Source organism: Pezoporus wallicus, unplaced genomic scaffold (assembly GCF_028554395.1).
Source record: "Pezoporus wallicus isolate ANWC-B61680 ecotype Strahan unplaced genomic scaffold, APGP_CSIRO_Pwel_v1 contig_6464, whole genome shotgun sequence".
In the NCBI taxonomy this organism is placed as follows: domain Eukaryota; kingdom Metazoa; phylum Chordata; class Aves; order Psittaciformes; family Psittacidae; genus Pezoporus; species Pezoporus wallicus.
In genome coordinates this window covers 4,251,825-4,264,498 of record NW_026642130.1, presented here as the reverse complement: position 1 = coordinate 4,264,498, position 12,674 = coordinate 4,251,825, and the positions used below count along the sequence as shown (strand labels likewise).

The following is a 12,674-nucleotide window of genomic DNA, read 5'->3' as shown; positions in this document are numbered from 1 at the left end:
TCGAATGACGTTGTCACTTGTTTATCATTTGAGAAATAAGGTTTTTCAGCTGCATGCGGAAATGAACATGTCTGAATGTCATGGTTTAACACAGTAACTGAGCCTCTTGCTCACTCTTCCCCAGTGGGATGGGGAGAGAGTGGGAAGGCAGACACAATCACTCTGAACATTCCTCACTTCCTTCTTCTTCCCCCAGCTTTATATGTTGAGCATGATGCTATATGTTATGGAAAATCCCTTGGGTCAGCTGGGGTCAGCTGTCCCTGCTGTGTCCCCTCCCAGCTCCTTGTGCACCCTCAGACTACTCACTGGTGTGGTGAGGAACAGAAAAGGCCTTGACTCTGTGTAAGCATTGCTCAGCAACAGCTAAAACATCCCTGTGTTATCAGCGCTGTTTCCAGCACAAATCTAAAACGTAGTCCCCTACCAGCTCCTATGAAGAAAATGAACTATCGCAGCCAGAAGCAGCACACTGAATTTTATAGTAAGAATCATAGAATGGATCGGGTTGGGTTAGGTTGGCTTGGAAGGGACCTTAAGGATTATAGTTACGGTCCTAAACATGTTAGGGAAGTAGAGCATGCTTTCATGTTGGATATTTCTGCCATTGTTTTATATGGTATTTGGAAAAGCTGTGTTGTGTTATCACTATGCTAAGGTCAGGTTTTGTAGCACTTTTAGGCTTAGAGGGAGCAAAGTTGGCCTTGGAATAAACACATTTACTGCAATAGATTCACACCAGAGATGAATACTGGCTCATTCTTCGTAAATTTATTTTTATCCAGCTCTTTATATTTTATGTTAGAAATAGAAGTAGCTTGTGTGCCCTCAAACCTAATCAGAATAAGAAACAGTTTTGCTTATCCCAAAAAATAGAACTATCGTTTTTCACATTCTTACATTTTTTTTCAAGTAAGATTATGTTACTGTGACTTCTGAATTCCTGAAATCTCTCTGGTCTCTGTGACTGCAAGGGCCAAGAGAGGATTTCCAAGGGAAAACCTGAAACTCTTCACGCAGTATGTTTTGTGTTGTGCATACAAGATACAGTTAATGTTTTGTATGCATGTGATTAGTGTGGAAAAAATTAATGCAGTCCAGCATTATGATTTATGGACTGAATCTTTTGCCCACTGAACACTTGCCAAAATGAAAATCTTCCCTGCCCCCCACTACTCCTTTGGATATTAGAAACAGCTACTGTTTTTGTTGATCTTTTTAACTTCTGAATAGGCCCATTTCAAGCCATAGCAGCATGGGAGCTCAGATTAATAATATACTTATTCAGGCAGTGATACTGAGTGAAACCATTTCTAGTGTGAGTATGAAGGATAGGATTTCTTTAAATTATTTTCAGGTGCATTAATGCATTTCTGAAAGAAGAATATAGGGATATTTGAAAATAAATAAAATTGCAGTTTATTGATCATGTTACAAGTGTGTATGAGTTTTAATATAAAGAATTTTATAAGGTGTCTCTCCTTTTGTTAACTTTTGTACTGTGCTCACTGTCAGTTCATCCATCAGATGTCTAATGAGGATAAGAACAGAGAAACTATGATTGAAACTTGCCTTTTTGACAGTGGTTTTGAATTTAGACGATAAGATATATTCCATGCTGTGAAGCATCCTTGCTATCCCACCTATTCTATAGCATCATCTTATGCCAGAACCAAAGGCTAGAGAGGTGAAAGGAGCAAATCATGTAGACTTCCCTTGTACATTTGGGTTTTACCTCCTTAGTACAATAGTTTGATAAGCATCAGCTTGCACAAGTTTGGTTTGTACTCTTGCACTTGTTTAGGTATGATCTATTTGCGTATAATCTGGCCTGATTGCCAGAACCTACTGAAAGTGAATCCAAGGCTGACGTGCTTAGTCTCTTACAAAAAGATTTTTGTTCTTCACAGCGCAATTTGGGGCCTTTAGAGGCACTGTCACAATGGAGGTGAGGACAGTTCTTTGCTTCACACTCCTTTGGCCACCTCCTACAAATTTTTGTGGCATTCTTCGCTCAATCCCATCTTTGTCTCTTTCGTATCTGAATGGCCTGGTCAGCTCATTTTTTTTTTTTCTAATTACTTTATTAACAGAGTCAGTGTTGCCTATCAATTAATTTTCTTTCTCTTAAGTGAAATAAAAAGTATGCCTAAAAAAGTTCATGTAAGCCTGGTTTGTACTAAAGATAAGTCAAGTAGGGGTAGAGTTTCTTTCAAAAAAATACTTAGGTAAGCTGTTTAAAATTAATATTTGTTATTCTAAAAAATCATGTGAGGGATCAGCCACCATTCCACAGTTGCAGATAAAGTGCTATAGAAAGAATTTGTCATTTTTACATTGCCTGAGAGAATTATGTGTTCATTTTCTGAGCTGATGTGGTGCAAGGAAAGAAAATAGGCTTGTAGTGGGTTTTTTAAAAAGCACTCATTTTAAATATAAACAAAAATGTTTTTGCCTAATATTTATCAAAAGTCTTTCAGGCTTTCCATAAAATTGATTTTCACTTCTTGGCTAACAGGAGCTAAGTGAGTGACACCTTTGAGAGTCCCAGCTTGTGTTTTACTGCATATCTTGTGTTTTGCTATGCAAGACCATGTAAAATTTTATCTGAACTTATTTAAAAGAAACCCTAGTGAATAAATTTTTTAACATAGAAACAGACATCTCAATTTATTCATTTATTTTAGTTGCAGCAAGCAGCTGAAGTTTCTCAGTTGAGAGGAGCGCGAGTCATCTCTGCTGAAGATCTCCTGTTCCTAATGCGCAAAGATAAGGTATAGCAATAAGACAAACATTTCTTATATTACATAGTGAACTGCTTATTGTGTTTTGATATGCTTGCTTAACCGATGTAAAAGGAGTCCCTCATCATGATTAGCTTTATTTGAAAGTATAGCTTCCCTGTAATTGTATTGTATTTTGCACAGTGCAATAACTGTATAACATTTTAATTCACTATCATTTTCTATTGTAACTGCAATTATCAAAACTGCAATTATTAAGTTTTAGAGTGGGTAATGTACCTTAGAGCTCAAAACAGTTTCTTAATGAAAGCATAAACATTCTTCCTTATCCTTTATATGCCTTTTATTAAAGATCAATCATTCTAATTTTCCCTCCTTATGCAGGGTGTAGGTGTGACATTTGATAGTGTGACCATTACGTTTTTGTCATCTGGGCTGTCAGTAAATCCTGTCCTGATTTGCCTTTGTAATATTTTTCCTGTACTTTATCTCACTAAATTTTCCAACTTTCAGGATGGTCTTGCTTTTTAAGGACAGTAAGTGGAGCAAGTCAATTTTTTATTATCTTTTTTTTAACAAACAATTTGCATACAAAGCTGAAATTAATTTTATTCTTCAAATTTATTTATTAATAAATGTTTGTCAACTATTTTTATCAACATTATTTATTCTTTTGTCTTCTTTTGTTCATTAGTTACCCCTTTTCACTTACCCTTTTTTCTCCCCTTTATTTTCTTTCCTCATTTGATAGGTGAAACTTAATAACCAAAGTCACATCAAAATTAAAAAATGATAGAACATGAAAACCAATTGCAGGTTTTTAATCTGATATAATCCATAAAGCTATACTCAAAACAGTGGTTAATATGAATGTCAAAGATCATGGAAATATGCATTTGTAAACTTGAATTTCCAAACTAAGTAAAGAATTTGGAGTGTCCTAAAAAAGTCTGTTTTCTCAATTTTGGCTTTCTGAAAGTCTGTCTCACAGTTGGCAAGCAAAGTATAAAGAAGCTCAGATAAATAATACTCATATAGTATTGCTTCTGACCTGGATATATTTTCTAGGTATGGATTTTTCACAGAATCAAAACTTATGAATATTTAAAAAAATATATTTACTGAGTAATGTATTACACATTTGTATGTTTATGTTACAAAGTTAGCGTAAAGAAAAAACTCTATAAAATGCTAATTAATATAATTATTTTTTTCTTTTAGAAGAAGCTTAGAAGGCTACTTAAATACATGTTTTTTCGAGACTATAAATCTAAAATTGTCAAAGGAATAGAAGAAGATGACCTCCTTGAAGGTAGAAAAAGGGAATTTACTGAATTTGGGGAAGGCTTAATATTTTATAAATGCACTGAACAGCTCAATGCAAAGTATGAATATCTAGCTTAATAGTTAAAGACAGAAAACTATTGCCTGCTTTTACATTTGAAACACTGTACAAGTATTGGTATCTATGATCCCAATAATAAGTAAAACTGCTTACTGTCAGAACTCTGTTGAGGTAAGAAACTGATGCTAATTAAAGGGCTAATTGATTTCAGCATGTATAATTTAAATGTGGCAGCTACCTCATGCAGTTGAATGGACATTTGTTAAATTATTGTCAGAGGGTTTTGGCATGTTTGGGTTTGTTGTTTTTTTTTTAAATCCCATAATCTGTAGTCACTGAATACTAATATATGACCTGGCTTTGTTTTCAGTCTGGTTTACCGTTTTATACTTCTAACCTGTAATTTAAAGAATGGGAAACACTTTTGTTTCCCATTCCATCAGCAAATCAGAGATTTTGTAGCAAATGCATTTAAAGGAAAAATCCTTTAAATTAAAAAATATATTCATTTATGCCATATAATTTGCTGATACAAAACTTTGTTGATTTATATTGATAGAATAATTAGCATTTCTTTTGTTAAATGTTAACTTAAAACTTATCATAGCAAATCTAAACCTTGCATATCCATACATCACTTTTTTTGTATTTAGCTTACTTCCTTTCTCAGAGGTTTTTTGTTGGCTTTTTTTTTTCCCTTACAATGAATTCCTTGTGTTTGGTTCTCTGAGCATCCACATTGATGTTAGATAAACACTGTACATCTTGCTTTGACTTAATCAATCTGTGGATAAGTTTTTGTCAACTCATTTGAGATTTAATTTGCCTGTGGCATTTTATTTTCACCACACATGGAAGTATATTGTTTCATGCAAGCAATCTGGCAGTATAGCTTTCTACCTGAAGGCTTTGTTTTTTATAATACTTAAGTCTGTCTCTCTATTTAAAACAAATAACCAATTTTTGAAAGCCATTAAAAAGCTCATTAAATACTTCCTAAACACAGTTCATCTGGGAATTAAAGACTGCATTTTCTAGCAGGCTTTGGTAGTTGAAGCCATTAGTTTTGTTGTGTGACGTTAATGTCTTTGTAGCGGCCATTCTGTTTATAACAACAGAGATCACCTGTCCAGGGTTCTCCAGGCTTTACTATAGAGCATTAGTCCATATCCTGTGGAGTTGTGTCTTAATGTTTGTGTTCCGCTTTTCTTTAGGATGTAGGTAGTGAGGATATTCTGCATGTTCTCAGGAAAAAACTTTTCCTCTATGTATTCTATTCTAAAAGTGAGGTTTTTGTGCAAGCAAAGGATGGTTTCTTCTACACCTCTGTCCACTGTGAGAAATAATTATATGTGAGCAGTAGACTAGGTTTCTCCAGATTACAAAAACCACTAGGTCATACTAGAAAAGACCAAAGGTGATTTTTTACTACGGTGCTACTGCAGTATAGTAGTGACATCACCTTGCTCAGGTAGCACAACTTGTATGAGGAAAACAGTAAGAACAGGTCTTTTCTGAATAGTGCATCTGATTCTAAACCATGTCCTTCCAAGGGACATCGATTGGTGCTTGGAGAAGCCAAATAACTCAAGTTTGTTGATCTTTGCTTACCTTTGTTCAGACAAATTCAACAGCAGTAACACCAACAAACGGCAGAAGCTTGCTCAAGACTTCCTCAACTCCATTGACCAGACTGGAGAGCTCTTAGCTATGTTTGAGGACGATGAGATTGATGATGTCAAGCAAGAGCGGATGGAGGTAATTCTTTTCTTTTACTGATACCCAGCTTCAGCAGAGAAAACTGAAATACTTCATACATCATGCTGGTTTGATGCCTTTTTCATGCTGCCTATTATATAACATTGTTACATGTTTTTTCCCTTTGCCCAGATGGTCCAAAGGAATCCTATTTCCATATTTTTCCTATTCCCTCAAATGTTTCCTGATATCTAAGAACACATGCTGAGAAGGAAGATTACCAAAGGATAGTTATGGATCTTTCTGTCTGCCATGTATTTGTATTTCCTTCCTGTAGAATGAAGATTCTATTTATAAACATTTCACACACATATTTTTACTATCAGTTTTTTTCTTTTTCATTATTGGTCTCATTTGAAAAATGTTTCAACAGCATTTTGGGACATTCTGTTTTGTCATTTCGGTACAATTTTTTGGGGGTCTGAAATGCTACAGAAGTTGCTAAATGTATGATGTTCCCTGTCCTAGAAAAAGACAGATCTGATTCTGTGTCTGTCAAGGAATGTGTTCCTGTAATTAAATATTTATCTTTGAGCTGACTACATTTTGTCTTTTCTCACTGGACTGTAATTCATGAAGTGTATATACATACCTTATAAAGTAACTCTCTCTGTTGCTCTTCTTTATTACATTTTGTGAACTCTTGATCTGTTTCCATGTTAAAAAAAAACCAAACAAACCCTCAAGATCTACTTATTTTAGATTAATGAATTCTGTAAATGTGTGAAGTCAGTACTATGTACTTTCTTTCTTACTAAATTTTCAAACTAATGACAAAACATGAAAGATTGCTTGAGATATCCTATTCAAAATGTTTAACATATTTTTGGCTTCCTTTGGGATTTTGTTGTCACTTTTAGGTATGTGGAAAGGAATCAAAGATAGTAGGAATTGTGCTGCATTCCTAAAGGAAGAGTTGTTAATGGATGTGCTAACCTCTTGTATCACATTTTCTTTGTGCAGTACATTGTCTAATCCATGCTATGTTTTGGAGGATATCCAATAGACGCTTTAACAGCATTCTTTGAGGAATTAGTATGCTTAAATCATGAATTACAATCTAAAGGCAGTGTTCCTTTTAGGTATCAATTACGTCAGAAATGTGTGGTTATCTTGATTTGGACAACTGTAAATGATTTCAGTTCCACTTTGCCTTGGGCCAAAATCATGCTAAGTTGTACAGAGCAGATGATAAACATATATTTTTGATGTCATTATGAGCTAAACAGGATATGATTGTTTAGCAGTATGGTTTCAGTTATGATACAAAAAGCAAATATTGTTTATACTCTTTTCTTTTAAAACATTTTATAAAATTAGAGCTAAGAATTCATGAGATTGCTTGCTGTTCTGTGAGGTCTATTCTGCATTTGTACCATGGAGGAGTAAGCAAAGCTCTAAGCCACTTTCAAATGTTACAAAGGAGAACAAACAATTCTACACTTTGGACTGAAAAACACCCTCTAATGCTGTCGTATTAAAAAGAAACTACATTCTTATAGGATTAAATATAGAACTTATTGATGTATCCTGTGATTTTCATTTGAAGCAGAAGGACTACCTCTAAAACAGTAGTAATAGCGATGTGCAAAGGAAAGTGAAATACTCTTAAAATACAGGGCAGACATTAAGAACAAAATTCACATTGCTTTGTCATGGTACATGGTTATGGTATTGATACGTTGTGCTTAGATGACTTATTACAAAAACTTCAATAATAGCAATAAATGATGGCAAACCAGCTACCTGTACTGGCAAAATCAAAACAAAATAAAACTGGAATAGCACCTATGCATCACTTCATGACAGTTAGTATTTTGCCTTCCTAAGATAGCAGTGAAACCCTACTCCTTAGAGTAAGAACAGTTATAGATGGAATAAACTGTCTTGTTATTAAAATCAAATATAGGTATTTTTAAACCTCAGGCAATGTCATTGCAAAGCTGACTTTTCTCTCATTCTGTCGATATCAACTTTTTATCATTTATTTTGTAGTTCAAATACCACCCCTACCAGGAAAAATTCTTCCCATCAGATGTCTGAACTGACATACAAAGGAATGTGTAGTGCATCGTGCTGTGAATGCTCTGTTTCATTTTTGTTCCCCTAGGATTGAGAGAAACACCATTCATCTGTCACTCTGACTGCTAATTTAGGGATGTATTTCCAGCACTCACATGTTACATGCAATAATTCAGTTGCAGTAGCTGCCATAATGCTTTCATAGTACATTGCAAGTTTGAATAAACAGTGGAGGGAAAATAAGTTCCCTAGAAGAACAGAATTCCTTGAAAGCAGACTAGATGCCAGCAAAATGCTAAAACTAAGTTACATCCCTATGGAAAGGGACTGGCAGAAGCTTGCGGTTCTTAAATGTGTCTTGTCCTATGAGATACATTAGGTATTTAAAAACTACAGGTACATATTATTGTTCTAGGAAGTTCATTGTGGATGTGATTTGCTTCTGTTAGTGGGAAATCTGTACAAAGCTCACAGAAATGCAATGGGCTGTGTCCAAAATAAGTAGAGTGCAATAAAATGTAGGTGCATTTGGAATATATCCTTTTTTTTCACACGAGGTTTAATTACTCCAGTTTAATTCTGTCTCTGTTCAGATACAGTTAATTTGTTTCTGGGCAATACACCTAAACTAACCTAAATGCACCTTGGCATATGAGGAATCATGCTGTGTAGTCCACTTTGTTTTAGTCATAGAAATAAGGTAGACTTTGTATGCAGTACTAAATTAGCAACGACCAAGAAGATTCCTTCTACTGGAATATAACCATCAGCTTTTGAGTCATCACACTTAGACCTGAGCAAGGTAGCATTGTCCCATTCCTAGGAGTCAGCCTGGGCCAGGAGCTATTTCCAGCACACATTTTGGATGTGGCCACTCTCTTGGGGAGGTTTGGAGATGAGGAACAGGGACACAGGAGGAACATGGACACACGTTGCTCCATGCTGGCTGCCCTTGCACCTAGGGCATGGACCTGGTGTCTTATAACTGAGACAGCTAAAATTTGGTGTCATAGTTCAGAAGAAACCCTATGAGCACTTGTGTTCAAGGAGGATATGAAAAAGGGTGTTGAAGTACTCAAATTCATTGTAGTAATTTGGAAAAGACATACAAAAAATGAACAGAAAAGTATTTATTTAGAAAAAGCTCTGAAGCCTTTGAGGACTACTGTGCTCATCGTACTGGTGAAAATTATGCCAGTGTAAGTGCTGTATGGGGTCATCACTCTTTAGGGAGTATCTGTTCCTGCAGGGTGTATTACTAACAAACTGGAATTTTATTTAAAGCCCATATAGAAAGCTTAGTGCTGTAGTACAGATAACATACACTTAAGAGAAACTGCATGCCAGAAGACAAACTAAGAAGTTTCATGATACGAGGCATCAAGGCATTGCTTCTCAGAGCATATCTTTTTTGCTGTAGAATTGTTACGATAAACTCATTTTTCTTCAGAAATAATTACTTTTAACTTTCTCGCTGATTTCAGATTCTTGTCAGTAGAATCTATATTGTGTATTTAGTTGAGCGGTAACTTCTTATATCTCACAATATTGTTCCCAAATCAAATAATTTATTAATTTTTAGAATCAGAGTTTATAAGCACTAACCCTTCTTTGATTTTAACAACTATACCTTATGGAAGAATGCATCTTGGGGTAAGATTCAGCTACAGATGAAAACATTTAAATTTGTTTGGGGTTTATGCATGGGAGTTAGGTGTCTCATCTCCTGCTCTAATTACTGGAGACTCAGGCATTATAAATAATGGAGTTTAAAGAGCTGTCAAGCTGACCAAATGTTTGTATCTTCTTTACAATGAGATACACAGCTCCTCTGGATGTATTCATCTTGTAGAAAATTTCCCTGTGTTGTCAGTTACCATTCTGCTTCTAATCCTGGCTATGTGGGGGGAGTTGAGGCTGAAAAACTAAGATTAAAAATATTAGAAGTGGAAAAGGCTTGAGTTTTTGGGAACTAGAGTTTTGGGGAACTAGTAAAGGGATGGAGTGTATATATATATATACTCACAAGTACATATGGTTGCTCAGGTTCACTTGAGAATAGAAGTGCAATGCTTGTATTTTTGTGCTGTCTTAAAAGAATACTCTCACAGATCTGTCATCCATTTATCTTGTGCTGGTCCACATAAAGAATTGCACCTTTCTAATATATCATTTACACCAGCAACTCAATAGCCTTAAATTTTAAGACATTAAGTTTTGAAAAAATAAAAGGGTATAGAAAATAAGATTCCTTTTCTTTATCCAGAGTTGTCAAATAGGGATCCCAGTGCAAAAACACAGAAGGACAAGCCATACCATTAGAAACCTTACATCTTATGATTCATTTTTGTATTTGTATGACTAAATAATCGGAGCCCTAAGTGTAAACCAGTATCATCCTCACCTGTGTGTCCAGGCCAAATAAGAGGAGATTGTCTTGAATTTGAAAAGGGATTTCAAATGTCTAAGTAAAGTACTCAAATAGGAGCTGGAAAGTTCCTGCGTGAGGACATCAGATTCCAGGGATAGTGATGAAAAAAAACAGGATCTCCCTTTCCCACCCCCTTAAACTGCTTTGAGAGCTCAGTGCATTGCTACTGCAAGTTGGTCAGAACTTCACTTAACCATTCCTGCCAAAAAGTTTAAACATCCCAATAACTTAAGGCCAGATTCTGTACTCGGAAATGAGAGAGAAACAATCCAGGGGGAAGTTCATTTCTTAGATCAGAGAGGAAAATGCTAATTCTTTGCTTATTTAATGCTTTACACTTTGAACATAATCCATCAGAAACTAGGAAAAGTACTTCTGGTGTCTCCAGGGTGGTTCTTTCTGGAGACTGAAGTTCTGTATATGCAGTGGGACCTTGATGATATGAGAACAGTGTATGATGATCTGTAGCAGACTATAAGGTCAGCATCAGCTCCCTGTATACCATCTACTTCTTTTGATATACATAGATGCAAAGATTAAAAAGAACGATACATGGAACATCAATCAAGGAAAATAAAAACTTTATTCTCTCGGCAATGTGGTTTTTTTCCTGATATTACAAAACATACCTTATGGAAGTCAGAAATGCACATATAGAGGGAATTAATTTCACTGCATCAATCCAGTGTTTCCAGATGAGTGCAAAGATAGCACAACTAGTAGTGTCTCAACTGTAAATTAGCTGTCTGGACATCAAAGTGCTTGTAGCCATATAAAAATAAGCCTGCTGGTATTAATGGTTTCTCTGATTACACATTGCTTGGGAATGTTTGGGAAACTGGGAAAACACTATTTCTCTTGGGTAATGGTTGAATTGGTTAAAAGTAAACAGAAAATAAACAGAAACAGTTTTTCATTATTATCTATAAGTCTGTAAATATTGTGTCATTTTTGTTGGAATGGAAAAAAGCTATCATGTGAAAAGATTTCTTGTTAATGCCAATGTATCTATATACATTTTACACTGTTACAAATCTAAGATTATTAGGGTTTTCTCACATTGGGTTCAATTGCTATGGTTACATAAAGTGTGCTGTTTGGATCTTCAGTCCTGGTAACATACTCGTCTTAGAGCATTTTAGTAATGTTGCTTATACTGTAAGGCAGTTTCCTTGCAGGAAAAGGTGTTATTTGCTTTCCTGTCTTTTAGTTCTTTCAGTATTTTTTGCCACTGTTTGCTTTCTCTGAGGAAGATTCTGGGCTGTTGTATTTTGTATTTTTGACACTGAAATGACTGTGTTTTAACTTAGCTTCTGGAAGGAAATTTAGCCCTGCAAATACCTTCTACAAAATTACTAAGAATCCTTTTTTTTTCAAATTGGCATTTACCCTCTGATAGCAGAGTGAGCAAGCTATGTGTCATCATAGCCTTTTCATATACATTTGTAGCATACAGAAAAAATAGAGGAGTACTGAAAGTAATTTTCAGGCTGCACTCCAGCTAAATAAAGCTAGACTGAGCTCAGATCTATTGAACTACACAACTTAATGGGTAAAGAAAAAATCTATTGGAGGCTATTGAATACAAAGAGATTGCATTTGATTAAGCAAGTACTTAAACAACAGATCACTGGGTGCTGTATGACTGTTCAGGAGAATAATTATTACAAACTTAATTATAAGTTGTAAGCATATATTTATTATACTATTCCATAAACCTTCACGGCTAGCTACTCTTGGAGCCTGGGATAAGTGGAGATATGTTCTGTCCCTCCTTGCATATATTTGATCTTTGGTTTCATCGTTCTTTCTTGGTTTGAGGTGTTCGTTTTTTTTTACTTCTGACCACAGGATTAGCCAGGACTAGTGCAGTTTTTCTCCTCAGAAGTAAAGAAGTCATTTTGCTAGTTTCTGGTCTGTATTGCCTGCAGTACTAGATTGAATTTGGGTAGGATTTTGTAAACCTCTGTCACAGGCACTATTGTAAGATATCAGGAATCACTTGATTCACTCAATAGTCGCTATCTGTGTATCATCATCTTCCTTTGAGTAAGTTCCAGAGTGAAAGCTAGCATGTCATAAGATTTTATTAAGTATTATCCAGTTGCTAAGTACAAGTGTTGTGATTTTACATTCCCATTTGCAAAGCCAGCAAAGGGCCAAGACTTCCCACCTATATTCGGAGTAGAGTTCAAATACCGCTGGGAAAGCCAAATGATCTGTTGCCAAAGGTGATGGTCATTAAAATAAATCAAATTAAATCAAGTAAATACATTGCTTCCTATTGAATTAAGAGGTATATTAGAAATACCTCTGGCATTTTTGGTTTCAAAGCTTATTCTGATAGGACCACACCTGTAACCTGACACTTAGT

At 35.3% G+C, this 12,674-nt stretch overlaps 1 protein-coding gene across 3 annotated transcripts in view; it reads left to right on the top strand.

Annotated features, from left to right (window-relative positions):
- Positions 1-12,674, top strand: part of SUPT3H (SPT3 homolog, SAGA and STAGA complex component) — a 271,608-nt gene that overhangs the window by 180,683 nt on the left and 78,251 nt on the right. For all 3 annotated transcript variants that reach the window (XM_057427527.1, XM_057427528.1, XM_057427526.1), the window contains 3 exons: positions 2,688-2,774; positions 3,966-4,056; positions 5,711-5,847. In XM_057427527.1, coding sequence (XP_057283510.1) covers positions 2,688-2,774; positions 3,966-4,056; positions 5,711-5,847 — 315 coding nt within the window. The remainder of the gene's footprint in view (positions 1-2,687; positions 2,775-3,965; positions 4,057-5,710; positions 5,848-12,674) is intronic.